This window comes from Pholcus phalangioides, unplaced genomic scaffold, assembly GCF_987345545.1.
Source record: "Pholcus phalangioides strain wild (caught in Gottingen) unplaced genomic scaffold, Ppha-v1.0 ptg000015l_1, whole genome shotgun sequence".
NCBI classification, from domain to species: domain Eukaryota; kingdom Metazoa; phylum Arthropoda; class Arachnida; order Araneae; family Pholcidae; genus Pholcus; species Pholcus phalangioides.
In genome coordinates, this window is record NW_028301608.1 from 2,042,066 (window position 1) to 2,064,504 (window position 22,439).

At 34.9% G+C, this 22,439-nt stretch overlaps 1 protein-coding gene across 1 annotated transcript in view; it reads right to left on the reverse strand.

The window, feature by feature from the left end:
• The window catches only part of Argl (Argininosuccinate lyase), a 48,996-nt gene that overhangs the window by 21,443 nt on the left and 5,114 nt on the right, over positions 1 to 22,439 (reverse strand). Inside the window, exons 3-8 of the mRNA XM_089242520.1 lie at positions 19,066 to 19,152; positions 10,556 to 10,636; positions 8,927 to 8,986; positions 5,031 to 5,128; positions 3,667 to 3,744; positions 1,882 to 1,959 (exon numbers count right to left, since the gene is read on the reverse strand). Of these exons, the coding sequence (XP_089098646.1) occupies positions 1,882 to 1,959; positions 3,667 to 3,744; positions 5,031 to 5,128; positions 8,927 to 8,986; positions 10,556 to 10,636; positions 19,066 to 19,152 (482 nt within the window). The remainder of the gene's footprint in view (positions 1 to 1,881; positions 1,960 to 3,666; positions 3,745 to 5,030; positions 5,129 to 8,926; positions 8,987 to 10,555; positions 10,637 to 19,065; positions 19,153 to 22,439) is intronic.

Here is a 22,439-nt window from a genome sequence, read left to right on the forward strand (position 1 = left end):
GCGTATGGAATGGACAGCGTGCTCTCCTGACCTGAATTCAATCGAGCATGTTTGGGACATGCTCGGACGACGCATTGCTGTGCGACCAAGGCCGCCTGTTACTGTCCGAGACTTGCAGATTGCACTTCTTGAGGAGTGGAACAGTATTCCCCAAAGTCTGATCGATAACCTCATCGCATCCATGGCAAACAGGTGTGCAGCAGTCTTAGCTGTTCGAGGAGACCACACGCCCTATTAAAACTCATGCATCATGTCTAAGCAAATTGTTGCCCTAAATCACCTTTTCATGTTTTTTCCATATTTTCAAAGAATTAAAGCTTAATTCCAAATTTTTTTACTGTATTGCGCATTGATACGCGTGTACTATCCATTGTATGCCAATACGTGGCTGTCTCGCACGGTTTTCTTCACTTTTTTGCTTGCTCCCTTATTTGTTTTGAACAGTGTATTATTCCACAAATACTCACACATGGTTTTTAATCGTGACAACTATTGATGTATGATGTATGTGAATACATTTAAGTATTCACATTAAAATTCCAAGCTGCAAGAATCTGTCAAAATAACAAGAAAATAAAAAAACAATTATGAAATCTGAGCCGGAACTGGCGGGACGCAACGAGGGCAACTGCCCTGGGTGCCAAATTTTAATAGGGGGAGGGACAAAAATATCAGGAAAAAACAAAAATACCATTATAAAATCATCAGAATTTGAAGGGGGGGGTGGCAAAATCATGTTTGTCCCTCCTCACAAAAATCTGAGTTACGGCCCTGGATGAAATGGTCTTTAATGATAAATAATATTAATAACAAAATACAGAACAAGCAAAAAAACAAATCACTATTCAATGTAATTATCAGCTGCATTGAATGCCTCACCTGATCTAAATCATGAACAAGGTTTGATAACACATAGACAATATCACAAGAAATTTAATAGAAAAAAAAGTGGTTTGAGTGAAACTAGAAGTTTCATATTTGCGAGAAATAGGCAAAATTTTCTGGCTCTGCTACTAAAATTTTTATAAAAAAAACAAAGAAATGCTGCTTGTCAGCATATCTCGACTGTTTCATTAAAAACAGTTAACAGCCTTTTATACCAGGCTCTTCAGGAAAGAAAACAACCACACTCACTGGAATCAATCAGAAGTACTGAAGACAGAAAAAGTAATAATTTAATTTATTAATATTGGCTAAATTCACTGGATTTATTCATTAGTTTGAACAATTAAAAAAAATTTCTTTGCTGTTGAACTCAATTTTTTTAACCCTTCTGCAGAGAAATCAACCCCCCCCCCCTCCATCTTCCCCACGTTAAATTCAAACAACTCACTTTAAGTAACTATTTCGTGGAACGAATTAATTGCTTCAAGCGAGGGACACCTGTAATAGTTTTTCATTGCATATCTCAAAAGCCCTAAACTTTGATGTGTGATCAACTTTGATTGTTAACAGAGATACGATATCAGGGCTGCAGATACTTGGGGCAATCACGCATTTTGGTGCACCCTTTTAATGTTAAAGGCGATGTGAGGTTAAAATTACGTTTTTAATTGGGTTGCTGTATTTTAGAAATGTATGACATCCATATTTGTTATGAGCATCTTTTTCTAAGCTATCTCATTGGGAATTTTTGCCTGTTGTGGCCTTGTATTTGTGTTTAAAATCTAATTAAGAATCTTCTAAATCAGTTTTCACAAAAAAAATTACAACAAAGTAGTTTGTAATTACTATAATTTATCAAAATATAAAAAAACATGCTTTATTTTATGAAACAGTGCATAACATTTGTGATTAGACATAGAAAATTTTGAAACAGCATTGATCATAATTTTTTATTGTCCAACTGAATAGTAAAATAATAAAATTAATGAAACATACCTTCCAAGAGGTGAAACATTCATTCTTGTAGTGAGATCGTCAAGTTTCTCAGCATCTTCTCGAAAATACCAGGCATAGCTTCAGAAGAAATGATTAGAACACAAATTATAATTGAAAGTTAATAAATCAAGGTCCATAGTAACACTTTTGGCCCTCTTGAAAACAATTAGACAAAGCATCACATCTTAGCTACTTTCAAGAACAAAGGTTTACAAGAAAATGTTTCATTGGTTCTTTTTTTCTTTTCTCATGATAGACAGAAATAAAATAAGAAGCAGTGTCACAAACTGAAATACATAAACTCTACTAAAAAATTTAACATTGTTATGAAATATTACGAAGTCACCAATGAATAAGGCAAGCCCAGAAAAATATACAAACTCTTAATGCATTTGAATACCAATGGGTATCGTCTTCAGAGGAAAAGATATTTAACCACTTATCACGCTGACCGAGGATCCCACTTAAATTGAATACCAAATCTTCATTCTCATTCTGCAGTGGAAAAAAGTATGTCTGTTCATTTAAACGTAGTGGTCAGAATGAAGCTGAGAGACTGTTTGTATAAGACCAAATTTTCCTATAATTCCCACTCATAATGAATCTAAGAGATCGCCCTGCGATCGGTGCCGTTGATTTATTGTCGTTTACTAATATACTTTTGAATGCTCAAATATATATGCCCTCATAGAAATCTAGATCAGCTGCAGACTTTACCTTGTGAAAAACTTGAGTCTTAACTCCAATAACCTAATACACCCAAGTCCTGTGATTATTTGTCTTATTCGTTGGTGACTTCTTAACATTCTTGGGCAAAGTTGATTTACTCTTCCATTTTTATGAAATACAAAAATATCATTCTATAGCATACAGAAGCACTTTTGTTTGCTATATTTTCAGAGAAAATTTTTTGCTAACAACTTGCCGAGATACTTGCAATGCGAGACACATTGCTGTACAAGCTGCACACACATAACTTGGCTCGACATTGGTGTAGAAAATTGATCAAATGTTTCTATATTCGTCATTTTCATTGAAAAAGCAACAAATTAGCAACAAAAGAGATTGAATGGAAGTGGTTAAAATCAGCTTATTTCCAATATTATTTATTTTTCGTGAATGGAGAGATCATGTGATGATTTAAAATCTTCTACAAAAAAAACTGATATAGTGTCAAATTCACATTCTTCATTTAAATCCTATTTTACTGTCAGAGAACCCGCTACAAAGAACAGACGAGGGTTTCTTCTTTAGAATCAGATCACCAAAACACTCTTTTAGTGTGCATTTATTACTCAGACTCCCATGCTGGTTTTTGTGCTGCTTTCAGATATGAAAATGTTTAATCATAAAACTAAATGCATTGGTTAAAACCAAGCCATACAATAATTAGTTTAAACAAGAGTGAACTAAAGAAGGAATTCAGTATTTTTTATAGTTTATTACCCATGATTCTAAGTTTGTTTGACTCCTAGTTTTCTGATGATAAATTAGATAGGAAATAAAATATACACAAAACACAAACTTTCAGTTACATATAAGATTGATTAAATTTTAATTACCTCACTTCTCAATATTATAATGTTTTAATTCCTATCAGTACAAAAATGGCTCTTATAAAATTAAATAGCAAATCATGCTTTATTTTGTCTGTGCATGTTGCATTTTGAGCAGGTATATGTATAATGAAGTTCAGGTATAACAGGTATTTTCATTGATCCTTTTAACTTCGTGTAAGCAGGTCCAACTGTCAGAGAAAAATTAAGTTGCTAAATTATAAACAACCTCAATAACCAATGACTCCATCTGATTGCTTGAGCACGTTGCATATGGGTATAACCTGGCATAAGAATGTCTATCTCACTAGAGAGAGAAAAAAACAGATATAAACACATATTCATGAAAAAATATATATTACATCCAAACTTAACTATACATATAGTAATAATTATTAATAACTATTCATATTATATTTGCAATATATTTCTATCGGCTGCAGCCTCTGACCATTACCCAACATAATGCCATAAGGTGGTATATGATATTCCTGGAGCAGAGGCATGTTTACAGGGGCCTTAATTAAGCTATGCAGATTTTAAACAATTTAGGCAATGGTTGGCCGAGTCTTAGACTAAAACAGAAGGAGGGTGACACAAAATATGTACAGTAATACTTCAGCTAACGAAGATTATTCATTCGAAATCACATTCTTTAGCAGAAACATAATTTCCCATAGGTTACTATGGAAAATCGTTTGATTTGTTCGAGCTAGGCCAGAAATTTGAAGGTAAGTTTTATAAAATCCAAACAAGTACTGTAAAAGAGACAAGAACTGACCGAAGGCTGAAATAAACATCCTCACAATTGAATGGAGAAGAATTTGAAGGCAGATGAGATACTGAAGATCTATTTATCATACACTATGTTCACAACCCAGTTGGGTTCATAAATGTCCACTCAGATAATGTGGTTAGCTCATTTCTGAATTACATACACGCAGATAGAAAATAGAAGTTCCTACAATGTCCATGCTGTTCAGTTTGATGCTAAGAATCCTGCATTAAAAAAATTTCAAGTATAGGTACTTCCTCTCAGCTTATTTTTTCTCTTAGCTTAATCTTTCATTTCATATGAAATAACTCAAGAGGTTTTTCAGAGAGAAATATAGGTACATCTGAAAAGTGATTCTGAGGCACACATAAATTTATCAGATTTGAGTGACAGTAATTCCAATGACGATTAAGTGAAAATTCAGCTCACAATGGTATTTGAGCACATGCATACATTTCAACCAGAACATTCATTAGCCAAGGAATAATAGAAATAAAATTCAAATAATAGAAATAAAATGCAATTTAATTAATTGATATTTGAATCTTATCTATAATTTTCATAGTCAATTTCTTGAAGGTTTTTTTTTTTAGAACAAAAATTAACACTGAACAAACTAAAATATAAGAAAATAGTGTGTGAGTGCTGCAAGCTTCTGAAATTATGTTTTGAAAAAGTGCTGTGAAGTGCCAGATAGGCCAAGAAATATGGTAATCAACAGCTTAATTTATGAATAAAATAATATGCCCTCATTCCAATTCAACAAGTAGACATATATACGTTATAAATATAAATGATACATGTGTGAAATGAGTTACTTTTTAGCACGCTCGCAAAAAGCAGAGACAAATGACACAAGCAGCCCTTTTAGAATAGATGCCTGCTCTCTCAGCCACATTCGCATATCTGTTGCAACCTGAGAAAAAAAATATTGTCTGAAGTATTTAACATCACAGAGATAATGAAATTTACAAGTTTATTATTATTTATTTACTTATACAATATTGGTTGGCCGAGGCCTATACAAGGGAATGCGGAGATGAAGTTAGACAGAGACGATTGATGTTGCAAAGAAAATCGGATACTGTTGTACAATCAATAATGTTTGGTGGGAGGTTGTTCCAGTAGGTTATTGTACGAGGAAAGAAACTAAATTTTTGAAACAATCTGTGGATGCAAAGATGGGTTTTAATTTTTTGTGAATGGTTAATTCTTTTTGAAAAGTATGAAGCTGGAATTAGAAAATTCAAGCTGTCAATATGAAAAAGGCAGTGGAAAATTTTAAAAAGGAAAGATAGTCGAGAGATATATCTACAGGTAAAAAGCGGTTGCATATTGAGTTGGCACTTAAATTCAGTGACGGAGGCAGAGGATGACCAACAGTTAAGAATGAGACGGGTGGATTTATTTTGAATAGATTCTAATTTGTCTAAATTGGGGAGAGTATGAGGGTCCTAGATCTCACAGGCATATGAGATTACAGGAAGGATGTAGGTTTGGAAGCAGAGATGTCTGAGGTGATGGGTGGAGTTTTGAGGTTCCGACAAAGAAAAAAAAGAGTTTTTGGAGACACTTATGAAAGAGGTAATCAACATGGAGATTCCAACGGAGGTTGGCAGAAATAATTACACCCAGATATTTATAACTAGAAATTTCTGTGATCAAGGAATTATCTATAGTGTAAGAAGAAAAGAGGGAAAGTCTTTTGCGAGTGATTCTCATAAAAACTGTTTTTGAAGAATTAAGGGGTAATTGCCAGGATGAGCACCATTGAGAAACAATGTTGAGGTTATTTTGGAGAAATGCTTGGTCAGATTCGTTGTGCAGCGTGTGGTAGATGACGCAATCATCTGCAAAGAGTCTAATATAACAATTGATGGAAATTGGGAGATCATTAATATAAATCAAGAACAATAAAGGCGAGGACCGAACCCTGGGGGGTGCCAGACTCAACTTGGAGAAATGGGGACTTCTGGCCTTTGAAGGAGACAAACTGACTGCGGTTGGTAAGGAAGGCTTCCACCCATTTGAGCAATTGAACACATAAACTTTGGAGTTTAAGAAGTTTATTGTGCGGCACCCTGTCAAAAGCTTTAGAGAAATCCAAGAAAATTACATCCATTTGGACGTTTTTGCCGATACTGCTTGATAAATCATGTATGAAAAGAGCTAATTACTGATAAAGATGGTCGAAAGCCGTGCTGATTTGAGAAAAAGAAGTTTATTGAAAGGTGTGAGCGGATTTACTTGGCAACTATGTGCTCAAAAAGCTTGCAGCAGGTAGAGGTGATAGCGACGGGTCTGAAATTAAGGGGATTTGAAAGAGATCCTGATTTATATGAATAGGGATATTCTTATTAATTTTCCAGTCAGATGGCAAGGTTGATGTGTTTAATGAGATGTTGAAAATAACCAAAAGTATAATTAGAAATTTTATCAGCGCAGAATTTAAGAATTTGATTTGGGATCCCATCGGGACCCAAATCGGAGTGGGTTTTCAGATTTTTTAAAAGGTTCAGAAGGCCTGCTTTAGAGAAAAAGACAGGACTAGTGTTGAATAATGAATTGGAAAAGGAGTACTGAGAGGGAGTGGGTCAGAGGAGAAAACTAACAAAAAAATCTGATTAAATTCTGTGGCGATATTAAGGTGAGAAGTAAGGTCAATATTATCAATTTTAAGGGAAGATAGCCCAGTTGATTTAGGGACAAGAAAATTCCAAAATTTTGAAGGGTTAGTTTTAAGGTATTGAGGTAAAGAGTTAGTTAAGTAATGTGTTTTTTGGCGGAGGATGAGATCTCATGTCACATGTAGGTCACATGTAGAGGCTGAGATCTTATTTCTGAGAGAAAGCGAGTTATTGAATTTAAGTTTGGAGACATTTCAGCAAAATTTTTATTTTTAAATTGATAATATCACGATTGATCCAGGGGTTAAAGATACATTTTGAAGAGTTATTTTTGATGGGAACAGAGGCTTTCCATTTCTCGATAACAGCTTTGAATTTACTCCACAGAATACGAACATAATTTGATTCAGATGATGAAACAAAATCAGGGAAATGGGTGCGGAGGATATTTTGCAGAAGGGGAAATTTGGCCTTGTTAAAATTGAGTTTTGCAGCGTGCTTAAAGGAAGGAAGGGTGTGATGGAGAGAAAAATTTACAAAGGGCATTTTGTGGTCGGAAATGCCATCAAAAACTGAGAAATCAGAAACCGGGATTTTATTTGAAACAGCAATTAGGTCTAATGTAAAGCTTGAATGGTACAAGATTCTTGTCAGTTCTAGAATAGTTTGAACAAGATTAAATTTAAGGAAAAGAAAAAGAACTCTATTATTAATGAAATGGTTACCCGAGAGAGACTCCAATTTGTGCCAGTCAATTCCGGGTAGGTTCCAGTCACCAGCTATGATAAGGTGGTGTGAATTAGAAAATTTATCTAAAATTGATTCTAATTCGATGAAATAGTGAGGATCTGGGGAGGGGGTAAATAAATAGAAAATATTGCAATAGGAGTTTAGTTCGGGCAATGTCACTCCGCCCCAACGATTTCAAGGTTGGTATTCAAAGAAATTTCAAGAAGAGGAATGGAACTGTTAAAGACAAGGGACCAGCATAGCAAAATTTTTGGGAAGCCCTCCAAATCTGTCCCTGTAACCTGCGGGTCTCGGGAGAAAAATCCTTGGAAATGGAAATTCCACTATTTTTTAATTTGGAGGCGTTTTTAAGAATTTTGGTTTTGACTTTGTATTTATTGAATTTAATTATTGAGAGTCCAGGTCCGATGTCTTTTTTAGAACCAAGTCTGTGGCAACGGTCAATATCGGAAGGTGAGATTTTGATGTCCAAAAGATCGGAGCAGTAATTAATTATTTTTGATTCAAGCGTTGAGGGGGTTTCCAAGTCTGAGGGTTCCTCTGGGATGCCACGAAAAATCAAGTTGGCGCAACGGGAATGGTCCTCCAGTTGTCCTTGCTGACAAGGGAAGAATGAAATTCGGAAAAGTCTGATGAAAGGTCAAAAACCTGTTTCTGGAGGTTCCGGTTTTTGTGGGAGAAGAGTCAGTTGGTTGAGAATAAAGATTTGAGTATCATGCATGGGCGGAGATATGGGGGGGGGAGAGGCATGGGGGTCATTGCCCCCCCCCCCCAGCGTCAAAAAGGGAGAGGGCAGATCTAATGTATATGTTGTGTATGAATAGACATCATCATCATCATCGTGCCCCCCCCCAGACTTCCGAGTCTATCTCCGCCTATGGTATCATGAATATTAAAAAGGATAGAAGAATCAGAATTATCAGGTGCTTTGGCTGCATCAGAAAGAGAATTAGATCTAGATTGTGTTTCAGATTTTGAGGGTGAGCGGAGAACTTTAGGACCAGGATTCGACTTGATATCTCCGAAGAGCAAGAGAAGGAACAGGTGGGAAGTGGAAGAGAGGGGGGGGGAATACAATGAGTAACATGGAACAACCTCTTTCTAACATAAAATTGCGGTGGTGGGGTGATTCAATCTGAAACATATTATAGGTGGAATGGTAAACAAAATATAGAAAAATATACATAAAATGATAAGGAGATGGATGCGGGATCGACAGAAAAATATTAACAAAAGTGTAAGAAAAAAAATTTTAGAATTCAGTAAAGGTTAAAAGCAGTAAAAGGACTATGCTCACTGATGAGAAATGATCAACTAACTCAAAAATACTAACTAACTTGATCATTCCTACTTCTTCCGGTAGGAAGTTTGCCACCAACTTCAGCTCCAATAAGTTCCTGAAGAAAGAAAACTTCGTCATGATTTTTCTTTTGTTTTAAAGTACATTCTTATATTTTCTTTTAATAAAAATAAACATATTTGATATGCTATACAAGTTACATCCAATGTTTGAAGAAAGGTCATTTGAGGGAGTACTCAAACATCTGACATTGGCATAATTAATACATACATTACATAACATATTATTCTGAATAAATCAAACACATGATAACATCATGAAACTGAAGAAATGGGAAACACTTCCCAATACATATTTCATATGCAATATATTTTTCATTTATTAGACTGATTGGAGTTAAAGCTCTAAATGTTAAATGCTCCATGTTAAATTTAAAATTTGTGTATCATAAATTTGAGTAAAGGAAAAATATTTTTGAGATTACCATTATACTGCAATTTTATCAACATTAGCATTGCAATAATAATAAAAATTTGCTTTACTCAAGAAAAATTGCATACCAGTAGTTTCTGATAAAGACTATATATATAAATCGGTAACTCTGACAGAACCTGGTGATAGCCGACAGTTACTACTACTAATTAACCGCATATGCCTCTCATACGCATTCCTTCATGGAATTTCTAACGAATTGGTACAAGCCGGAATGTGCGTTCCGAGTATGTGTAGCCCTAATGTATTTATGTTGTCAGAATCATGCTTGTTCTTGCTGGTGGTAACTACTGTGCTGTCATGCGGGAATCGACTGGTACAAAATATGGAAGCCAAATGGCAGTCGATGGCAGTGACTGCCATCACTGTAAATATGTAAGCCAAAAAATTAATTAATCTTTAGTTGCTTTTGAATAAATTAATCTTTGGTTGCTTCCAAATAAAAATTGAAAATAAAAGTGTTTAAGATTTTATTTGCTCCTATAAATAAGATAAAATCAGCCAAATGACTTATTACTTGTAACTAGGGACAAGATGAAGCAAATTCTCCTTTAATGAGAGATATTTTCTTTCTTTCTTGCACTGGGGAGAAGTTTTTGTTATATTTTCAAATCGACTTTGACTGATTCATAATTTGGATCACATTTATCATTGTTCATCATCACTTTCATAATTAGTATCATCCTTCATGGCCTCTTTACTAACAATATGAAAGTGGATTTTTCTAATGCCATGATACCATAACCTTCAGCAAGCGTGAAGGTATTGTGGTTGAAGGTCAAGGAACATGTTTTACAACCTCTAATTAATTAATTAATACCAGATGATGGCCATATTTGACCATTAAATTCTTTAAATACATAATAATCAAACATATAGCACTTAATTTGAAAATTAAAAAAAAGGCACAAATCTTCATCCATGTAATCACGAGGAATTCATGGTATTTATGTACAAAAAAACCCTATACACAAACACACAACAAAAACGAAGATAGTAGATTAAGAAGATTGTTTTGAATGTCAATTCATGTCACTGCATCAAACTTCTATGAATGCTTCATTATACCTTCAGAAATCATAAGATAGCTTCTAGACAAACACTCAAATGGTGGAAAATTATTCCTTAAAAAATTGAAATTTAATACAAACAGATATGAAAAATAAATTGATACCTTCAATCTCCTTTCATTAGCTGAATGAATATCTTCATCCCCTTTTATCTCAAAACATCCATGAACCCATTCTTCTTTCACCTTTATTAAAAAAAAAAAGTGTTCATTGTCACTATTTATTACGACCAATTGTTAAGATCCATTTTTTTCAACTGCCGATTGACAGAGTGATTAAATTTTTAAAAATTCAATAATATTTAATACAATTATACAAAGGCCACAACAGACAAATTGCCTAATGAGGTGACTGAAAAAAGATGCTCATAACAAATATAGATGTCAAATATAATTAAAGTTTAGTAAGCCAATATAAGAACATATACCATCAAAACATCTGCTGTTGTTAATGCTCTAGATATAATTGGGGTAGAGAAGACTTACATCAATATCATCAAGAAAATATATGACAAAGCAACTGCAGTGATTCGTTTGGATAAAGGAAAAGAAAAGATTAAACTTGAAAAAGGAGTCAAACAGGGTGATACTATCTCACCAAAACTCTTTATTGCTGTTTTAGAAGAAGTATTCAAAAAAATGGATTGGGTTGAGAAAGGAATTAAAATAAATGGAGAATTTCTGAACCATTTGCGTTTTGCCGACAATATTATTATCAGCAGTAATCCAGACGAACTAGAAGAAATGATACAAGAACTGGCGAAGGCAAGTATTCAGGTGGGCTTGAAAATGAATCTGCAAAAGACTAAAGTTATGTTCAATCCCTTTACATTGAAGAGGACAATCGTGCTCAACAACACAGAGATAGAAGATGCAGAAAGCTATGTATACCTGGGACAAGAAATTATCATGGACAACGGAATCATTAATGAAATAAATAGGAGGATCAGGATTGGATGGAGCACTTATGACAAAAACTGTGTAGTTCTGAAGAGTCACATGCCATTATGCCTGAAAAGAAAAGTTTTTCACCAGTGTGTGCTACCAGCACTGACTTATGGAGCTGAAACATGGACACTGACAAGCAAGACGATACAGAGGCTACAGACAACACAAAGGAGCATGGAAAGATGTATGCTAGGCATCACAAGAAGAGACATAAAATGAATCACTTGGATAAGGAATTGCACAAAGGTATATGATATCATGGAAAGAATTAAATGCCTAAAATGGAAATGGGCTGGACATATTGCAAGAAGACAGGACTACAGATGGACCCAGGGTTACCCCCAACTTTATATCCATTGTAGCGATTTGGCTAAACAGATGGAAAAAGTTGTATCCAAATGAAAGAGAACCTTAGCCAAATTAACGCTTCATAAAATGTGAATTCCAAAACAACTTATATCAAGTTCAAGATGGAAAAATGAATCAAAATTCATATCGTGGACAGTTAAAAATTGTTCATTTAAAATGTAAATTCCAGTAAAAAAAATATTTTAATAATCAAGAATTCACTGGCATTTTTTTTTGCTGCCCACAATTCAAAAGCATTTTCAAAATTGGAATGTTAAATGCTGGGACCATTAACAGAAACAGAAATACTGTTATTTGTATTTATGCATCCACTCTGTTTCACAATGGTGTCTTAATGAGGTTCATGATACTGAGGCAGAGATGCTACTACTACTGAACCACACATGTACCTCATCCATATTCCTCTGCGGAACCTCTAACGAATTGGTACATGTGGGAATGTGCGTATATGTGTAATGAAACCTGGCGTGAAGTTTGTTTCTGTGTAATGCTTGTTATGTGTAGTGCTGCCATCTGCCACCAGTTTTTCTAACTATGAATGAAGTGTAATGATTGAATAATTAATCGTTGTAGGCCTGTTGCTCTCTGTGGCGAGACTTTTAAATGGGGGATGCTGCTGTACTATGATTTACTTGGGTCCTAGATTATTTGCAAAATCTGGGTCCTTTGAGAGTGAAAAGTGAATAGAAGAGTTGATCCACTTTGCCCAAGAATATTTAGAAGACACCAACGAATAAGGCAAATACACAAAAAATAATAAAAGTCCTAATGCATTTCAACACCAATGGGTGCCGTCTTCAGAGGAAAAATTTAACCACTAGTTTCGCTGACCGAGTTTCCCATTTGGGTTGAATACCAAATCTTCACGCTCGGTTGCTCAGCGGAAGAAGTACGTCTGTTCACTTCAAACGTCGTGGTCAGAATGAAGCTGTGAGCCTGCGTGAGATACTAATGCAGCGTCCTGATTGGACCTTTGCGGAATAGTGCTATCTGATTGGTCCATTCGAATTTTCTTGTAATTCCCGCTCAAAATGAATTTAAGCCATGGTGTTGCGATCAGGGGTGTAGATTTATTATCGTTCACTAGTATATTTTTGAAGGCCCGAATATATGTGCCTTCGTAGAAATCTAGATCAACTGTGGACTTGACTGTGAAAAACTCTCGCTTCTTGAAATTTGATAATAAATCTACACCCCCGATCGCAACACCATGGCTTAAATTCATTTTGAGCGGGAATTACAAGAAAATTCGAATGGACCAATCAGATAGCACTATTCCGCAAAGGTCCAATCAGGACGCTGCATTAGTATCTCACAGCTTCATTCTGACCACAATGTTTGAAGTGAACAGACGTACTTCTTCCGCTGAGCAACCGAGCGTGAAGATTTGGTATTCAACCCAAATGAAAAACTCGGTCAGCGAAACTAGTGGTTCAATTTTTCCTCTGAAGACGGCACCCATTGGTGTTGAAATGCATTAGGACTTTTATTATTTTTTGTGTATTTGCCTTATTCGTTGGTGTCTTCTAAATGAAAAGTGGATCCCTCTCGAAAAAAGTGGTCCCCCCCCCCCAAAATTCACTGCTATCCCTGGGAATCAAATAATTCATTTCTAAAAAGATGTTCAATCCAAAGGTTCATTAAAAAAGGAAAGAAAAAGGGGTTAATTTACCAGTTTATAACTAGTTTCATTGTCCACTAGTAGAAAAAGTTTGCAAAAAAACTCATAAGCCCTGAGAATTTAACACATGTAATAAATTTGAAATAAATATGATTAAATTAGGCACATTTATATAGTTACTAATAAAAATCAATCTATAAATTCTTTTCCGACTGATTTCAAAAAAACTTGACTTTCCAATAATATATTCTGTTTGAATTTATAGCAAATGAGGTAATAAAGTTTATCTTCTGATTCCCTGTTGGAATGATTTTCTTTTCACACCCTCTGATCCACCACCATTTAACTGCCACAATATTTTCACACCTGAATATGGGGAGCTATGTCAGATTTCTGTTGGTGAAACTTGCATGTGTGTTCACTGTTTGGCATGTTTTGTGCTCAGTAGACTGCTATCTATCCTCCAAATTGCTAATGTGTGGATTTGAAATGTAATGTGTACATATTTGTATTGTAGGTCTTTGTGATCATTGTGGCAACATTTTTTTTCAAAGGGATAGCTAACTCAAAGTTGGAAGACCTTAGAAAATAGCATTTAGATAATTACCACTGTGCAATCTTGGGTTGCAAACCCAAATTTTCGCAGAAGGCAAAATCCGAGGAGGGGACGGGGACCTGTGTTACCCCCTACGGAGGTAGAAAATTAAAAATATTTTAAATATTTTTGCAGAAAATCAAAATGTTAAAAACTATATATATTTTTATACAATCCGCAGGGCTCCAACTCATCCTACTTTCTGATAAAATGCCCTACTCTCTCGGTTTTATCCTACATTCTAGTTTTTGTCCTACTTTTTACCAAATCTTATCAACAAAATTCATGTAACTGATTTCAATTGAGCACGGAATCATTGATACATTGCCAAATATTATGAATGTTGTAAATTGCAATTAATGATTCTGCCAAAGCAGAAATTGTATCATTTTTCAGGTTATTTGGGGGATGTATGTGGACCATTTGGTTTATTAATTTTTCATTAACTTAGTTTGAGGGTTCACCAAGTAGAGTAGTCATTAAAAACTTCGTCTGGATGGGAAAACAATTTTGTCTTTACTACTTCATGGTCGCGGACAGTAATTAACATTCCTCATTCAAAACTATGGTGCACATTTTGTGTATAGGTGAAACAATAGTTTGCATTACAAGACAGTTGGATACTTAGGCCTATTTTAGGTTTGGTAATTCTGATGCTACCCAATAGCATTCAATTGTTTTCTGTATTTTTAAGGCATTAAGAGACATAAGCAATTTTACCATACTCAGTAAAGCGTTAGAAATGAAAGGACTTCATTTGTCAAAAACAATTACACTGGCATTGAACAGTAAAATGTAAAAAAAAAACAAAAAAAAAAAATGCCTTTAAAAAAAATATGGACAATGCAATAAAACCATATGGTTCGCCTTGACTTATTTACATTGGACTTTGTGATTTACAAATCTTTCGCTGCTTTTGGAAGTGGTCTTGAAAGAGTGCCATTCTTAAAAACTTACATGCCTTCATAATTTGCTGTGCACTGTGGAAGAGAGTTGACAGACTGGACTGTGAAAGACTCTAAAAAAGGAATGCAATAAATATTATGAGGAGAGACAGAAAAGAATTATCTGTGTTTTGACGAGAAATTGTTTTTGTAACCAAGTCATTTCTGCCATTTTGCTTTGGCTTATAACAATCTTATAGGGTACTGTGAAATAGTGTTATAATTTTTTTTTTAATTAAAAAAAAAATTTTTAGGGATTTTTTTTTATTATGCTATGATTATAGTGTCGAAGCGAGGGGGTACCCTCCCCCATCCTACTTTAAGTCCTAATTTTTTGAGTGGGGGCACTGAATCTGTTAACTTGAAATTATTTCTGAGATTTAAGTGACCCAAAATTTCTGAGGAAGAAATCCTTATGCCCCTCCAAAGAAATAGTCTGCATACCAAATTTGATTTTTGCGATGCGAAACTGTGACGACTGCACAACGGCTAGGTGAAAAACTACGGATATTCAATGTCGCGTCTTACAGATTCTGTCCCCCTCTACAACGATCTTGGAAAAAATTTTACAACTTCAACGGGTGTTTCAAACACTGAAAATTTTCAAAAACTATGCATTCACAATCTTGTAGGAATGAAGCGAATTTACTCTGCATAGACTGTCTCTGAATGCGGGTAGACAGCGGCCAAAGTACTGTAATTTCCGATAAATAACCCACAGGGAAAAAACTTCCTGAAATTGGAAAAGTTGTTATACAGTCCTTCAGGGACGTAACTGGATACCTCGTCATCTTATTCTTCAACAACCCACAGATTATATCAATACAATACAATGAAATGCTTCATCTGTACTTCAAAGTAGTAAAACTGGTTTTCAAGGTCACATGATCATGATAAACAGTAGAAAGAAATTGAAGAAGTTTCTTCTTTCTATACTTCTTTTTTCTTCTTTGATTTGGGAAAGACCACCAAATTTTTATGCGTTCCCTTCCAATATTCAGAATATTTGATGCGCATTGTGATCTCTGTTGAAGGAAGGATTCAAACAATAGGTTGTTTTTCATGCAGGCACTTGACGGTGTGGTCAACTAGTGACGGTTTCATATAAGGTTAATCGCCTCTGTCAACCTCCCCTCCCCTCTGTTCTAAAAGTAGTTGAACATTGTTCGTGATCCAAGAAAGCACCCCCCCGCAAGATGGATCAACGAGATCAGAAAAGTGTCTGGGGTCAACTGGATGGCTAAAGCATCAGAAAAAGTAGAATGGGAAGATTTAAAGATCTTCATAAAGAAATGGATTGAAAATGGTTGTTGATGATGATGGCATAACCAATTAAAAAAATATGGTTGTCTTATCTAAGTATGGGTAGCTTCTTGACTCCTTCCATCATAAACATTATATTTATTTTTTGAATGTGTCAATTGTGTTAGAATTAATGACACCCCCCCCCCAAAGGTAAGCTATTCCATTTATTCACAATCCTATTAGAAAAAAATTCCCAGCCACACCACGACCTGGTGTTGTCCCCTTATTAAAAGAAACTGAAGTCCCCTTGTCAAAACACTTTATTAATGGTGTATTGATACAGCATCTCCTAGAGATAGAAGGCCTCCGCACGGGTTGCTAAGTTCATCTGTAATGTCATTAAGACTACCTAGCAAGTTTGCCACATTTTTAACCACAGCATCTTATTTTGTTTCTTCTTATTTTGGCGTAGAATTTTCCTGGTTGGCTCGCAAATGCAGCATGGTGATTGGATATGAGGCATAGAAATAGCCAATTCTGAGCCTGATCATTTCTTTTCTGCACAGTGATGATACTGTGGCATGAGGGAATTTTTTTTCCCTGAATATTCTGAGGGAAAATATACTACTTGCTGACGTTACAAGCAGCATGCAGAGGTCTTCCATCTTTAGGAGGTGCTGATTAATAAAACTGGTCAATTCCATCTGTCCCAATGAAAATTTTAAACACTTCATTATATCTCCCCCCCCCCCCAACACCTTCGTTCTTCCAATGTAAACATATTCAAGAAATTGTCTTTCTTCATAGCTCAAACCCAGTGTGCCAACAAGGGTGTGCACGACTCTTCTTTGCACCCCTTCCCCCCACAACCAAATCTATCTGCAAAGATAGATGTAGGTATGGTTTCCAAAACTGTACAGCATGCTCCAGACCAGGATGAACTAAGCCCAGGAAAAGCGGAAGAATCACTTTAGGAGAACACAAAGAGGTTCTTTTACAAATGAAACTTGAGCATTCTATATTCACTTTTTTAACCGCTGCTGAACAATGTTCAGAAAAGCTTAGCTTATGTGAGCTGATTCACCATTGATTCATTCCCACCAAATACTAACCATTTATTAATTAACTAATATTAATAATCTTATATTAACTGTAATTCCTATTTAATTATAAATCTGAAAAATATAGCGCACATTAAAAAAAATCATTAATTATAAACAGCTGTAATAATGGTTATAAAGTTCCTATTTCCAACTTTCACCAATTTACTTTGGTAAACCCTAATATTTAAGTCTTGGAGGCTTTTGCTATAACATATGCACAATTAAATCTCTCTAAGAGGACTACACTTTCATTTCTGTAATCAAAGTTGATCAAATGAAAAAAAACATGTTCCAGGTATCAAATGTGTAACATCAAATAGTAATTTGATGTCTACTATACAGCATTAAAAATAATCAATGAAATGTTTGGCACAAAATTCAATTTAGAAGTCTGAAACACATAGTCTGGATCTGGATTAAACTCGTCACCAATTAAACTTAGCAGCAAAAATTTCAAGTTATCATATAATCTGTCATGTATTCATGCACATGTTTACAAAAGTTTATGCTCCTATATATCACATTGTCTTTTTTCTCTGACCTGGGATGAATAATATTTCATGGTTTTTGCTTTTTCCAGACAACAAATTTTCATATCACACAAGCGCTCACTCATATTCAAACGACTTACATAGGTTTTGGTGCCATAATCAACTTTGACTGCCCTTCTGGCTGCTGGATCATTTAACCTTAAGATATTATGTGCAACAGTGTTTCTTACCAGTATAGAACATGAAACAAGAACAATTATGACAACATAAATATGTTAGGGGCCACACATGCACTCAGAACATCATTCTGGCATATAAAACTTCATTAGAAATTCCACAGAGGAATGTGTACAAGGTGCATGTACAGTTAAGTAGTAGAAAATTGTTTTGATATTGCAGAAATACTCTAATAATGTATAGCTTCTACCAATGTTGCATGGAGAGAGAACCACTAAAATATACATTACATATTTCAAGGGTTCTACAAGGGTGAAAAGTTATAGAAACACTGAAACATGTTTTAGGCAAAACATTATCGAATCCACACTCACTGAAGAAATGCAATTGGCTTTTGCCTTCTACTCTTCAATTCTTTTCATTAGTATTTTATCCACAGAATGGCATCAAGAGAATTTCCATCTCCCCTACATGCCATTAAACTGTATTTCCTAGATGCAAAAATATAAGGCATCTCATCCTTCGAGGGATATAGAAGTAAGTTCCGTAATTTCCCCTATAGCCATAGCTTATATAGCTTTTCAAGTCAATTTTATCTCTACTGGTTGATTACAAGCCCCTGTCTATCCAATGGCATTTTTTCTGGCACTCTAATGAATTTTTATCAACATTTCTATTATATAATTTTCATAGAAATAAATTAATGTACAAAACAACATAATGTATTAATGTTAAGTTTAATGTACAAAATTGAGTTTTCATCAATTTTTTCCTTTTGTTAACGAATAAAAATTATGTGCAACTTGTACAAAACAGCAGCTAGTAAAAAGCTGTGTTTCTACAAGAACTTTTTCCGTGCCCATTTTTATGGACGCAGCTTATACATCCCCCATTCTAGAAATTATAATAACAACCATATCCATGGGAAAAAATTAATCACTTTCATCGAAAGAGTTAACTGTGGTATGATTAATATTTTGGTAAATTATTATTTTTTCAATGCTACTCAATTTGTATGAGAATTTTTTTAAATGAAGTATTTACTCAATTTTTTTCTTATATGTTACATACTGAACAAAGATAACTCAATAATTATCGTTTTAAAGAAGGTATAGCAATTACTTTTTCCAGTCCAGAAACTATCAAATCGCGTTCTGACTCAGTCAACAGACCACATTTCCACAAGGCTTTCGCATATGCACTACTGCCCTATAAAGATATGGAAAAAAAAAAATTACCAGAATGAATAAACTATACATAAGTTTCTTGAATTTTCAACAAACTGTCAAACCCTGGAATTCTCAAAAGTCTTAGACCAGTTGACTGATTTTTCCCATTTTTTCATTGATATTTAGTATATAGAGCTGTGTAAATATGTGTTTATTTATTGATTTTAGGAATAAAATACTCAGCAGTTCTTAAAATGAATACTACAACCCAGTATCAGAAAGTTTTTAAATAATAATAAGAGATACATGGTGCGGAACAGTCTCTTCTCCAAAGTTATATACCTTGTCACCCCCCCCCCTCCTTTTAAAAATTCTTTTTCGTGTCACGCTGTAAGCCACCACACACAGGATCCCATGTTATACATGTAGCTTCTACACCCATAACCCTTCTATTGCCCACTTTGGAAGACACTAGTTTAGAGAGAGACATGCATTTTTAAAAAATTCAAAAGAAAACATAACAGTGTTACCTTACAGATGATGTGTAAATTAAATGCAAATTTTTAGCACAGTCCAAAATCTTTTGGCCAAGTGGCTGCCATGTATATGATTATTTTAGTGTTCTAAATTTGTCTTTCTCAAAGTTCTCGAATTCACCACAACACAAAGGTAGGATCCTAACATTACAAAGGTTCTCAAATGTCAGAAGCACAAATAACATTTAAAAAAACAAAAAACAATTGAATGCAGGTTAGTAATGTTAGTTTTTACTTCAAAACCAATTTTCATCACGACACCTGTAAAAAGTGGTTTCAGCAAGCCAAAAGTGGTCAAACCTATTGAAATACATTGAAATGGTCTCAAAACTGATGTAGGGAAAGTTTTAACCCTTTCCTTCATATTAAATTTTAAATTAAAATCAGCTTCTACTTTTAACAAGAGAGAATATTAACAGTTTGAAAACAGGGTTTTGTCCATTTTGACCACGGGTGCTTTTAACATTTTAACCGCGCATAAAAGCTGTTTCAACCGTCTTAGTTGATATTTTCATCATTGTGAACAGAGCCGCAACTAGAAGCTTGGTCAGCAGTGGCAAGCAAGCATTTTGGCACCCCCTTGTAATGTTGAAAGAGAGGTAAAAGTGTGAAATTTGCACCCCCTTCTGGTCCAGCACCCGGGGCAGCAGACCTATGGTTTGCCATACGCTTTTTTAAATAGTCGAAACAAAGAGCAACAAATTTTTCCATTACTAAAATAACTTCAAATATTTTATTTAGACAGGAAAAATGGTAGTACCTTCATAAGGAAAGACAGAGAATACAAAACTATAAAAGGTAAACAAAAAGAACGTTGCCACACATATGTAACATAATACACACTCTGAGGGGTGAACAAGATTAAGTGAAATATTATTGTGGGACTACTAGATTAACAATACTCCCCCTCACACCGAAGAGTCAATTGAGCCCTAACATTTTTCGAAACATGAACAATTTTTGAGTTCTTGTCATTGTAGAAAGTGTTCAGTACTTTCACATCTCTGGCTATTTCTATCTGCTTTTTGTTATTTATCCATATTCTATAAGCTTTTGAATATTCAGCATAACCTATAAACATGCCAACATTACCTCTTGGATCGAACTTCCCCTTTCTCCTTTTCTTGTCTAGGACATAAGTCTTTGATCCAAAAACTTGTAGATGATTTACCGATGGAATTCTTCCACTCCATCTTTCAAAAGGTGTTTTATGATTAATCACTCTTGAAGGCGTTCTGTTACATAAATAATTTGCAGTATTGATGGCTTCAGCCCAAAGTGAAGGTGGAGCTTTAGATTCAATTAGCATGCATCTTGCTTTATCCAGAAGAGTCTGTTTTTCCTCTCAGCTAGACCATTTCGTTCTGCCGTACATGGTGCAGATAATCTTCTCTTGATTCCACATGCTTTTAGGAATTCACTGAATTCAGTACTACAGTATTCTCCAACTCCATTATCACTCTGCAAATGTTTGATCTTTTTGGCAGTGTGATTTTCAACTTCATTTTTATATTCTTTGAAGAATTTCAGCACTTCATTTTTGTGTTCCAGGAAGTACACTTTACAATATCTGGAACTTTCATCAATAAAAGTTACAAAGTATTTTGATCCGCCAGGAGATGTTACTCGCATCGGCCCACAAACATCTGAATGCACAATCTCTAACAAGTCCAGTTCTTTTGGATCTGTTCTTCTCTCAAATGGGACTTTTGTCATCTTTCCTTGAATGCACGCTTCACAGTCATTCAGTTTTTCATTCAGATTAAAATACATTCCTTGAACTGCATTGTTTCTTTGTGCAGATTTCAGGTCAACTTCATTGATATGAGCTAGTTTCTTGTGCCAGGTCATGATCTTGGATTCTGCTGTATACCTTGAATTTTCTGGTCGATTACTAGCATCGTATGTGTACAGACCATTTTTCTTGGGTACAATCAAAGCTATTTCTCCTTTTTGGTTTTTAACAAGAGCTTCATTCCTTTTGAAAATGACAGTTCCTCCATATTCAGTGATTTTGTTCCAGATAATAAATTTGTCATCAGTTCAGGAACATACAGCGTATTCTTCAATGTAACTGTAGAGTTTCTGTTGGATTTCAGTTCTATAGTTCCCTTTCCTTGGAATTTAGTGTTTTGACCTACAACCGCTAGATTTGTCATTCCAGTATCATGGTCCTCGATGAGATTTTTGAAACTGGAGTCATCACAACACATGTGAGATGTGCTTCCACTATCCAAACACCAGGATGATTTGGCTTGTGGTTTATCTACAAGTGATGACAGACACCTCTCTTCTGCTTTGAAGGAAGAGTTATCTTTTTTCACATTCTTTGACCAGTAGTCCCGAGCAAAATGTCCAGGCTTTTGGCACTTGTGGCATCGAAATCGTGTTTCTTTTTCACTTGATGCTTTTGTATGCCGAAACCTGTGGTGTGGTTTCCCTTTTCCATAAAATGCATCTTCAGGTTGTCTTTTAGCCTTGGAATACAAGCTCCTTGCTTCACTTTCCTCAATTATCTTTATTTTCAGGTCTTCTGGTCGTGGCAATTCATCTCTGCACTCTATTGCAACCCGAAAGTTCTCGAATGATTCTGGAAGACTGTATAACATCATTACACACAGCAGGTCATCATGGATTGTAACATCCATATCTATCAATTTGTCTACAGTGTCCATAAATGCATTGAGATACTCTCTTGCACCAGCTTTCTCTTGCATTTTTAATAATATCAATTTTTTTAACAAAGTTGCTTTTCTTGCAGGACCAGAACTTTGATAGGTACCTTTTAGTG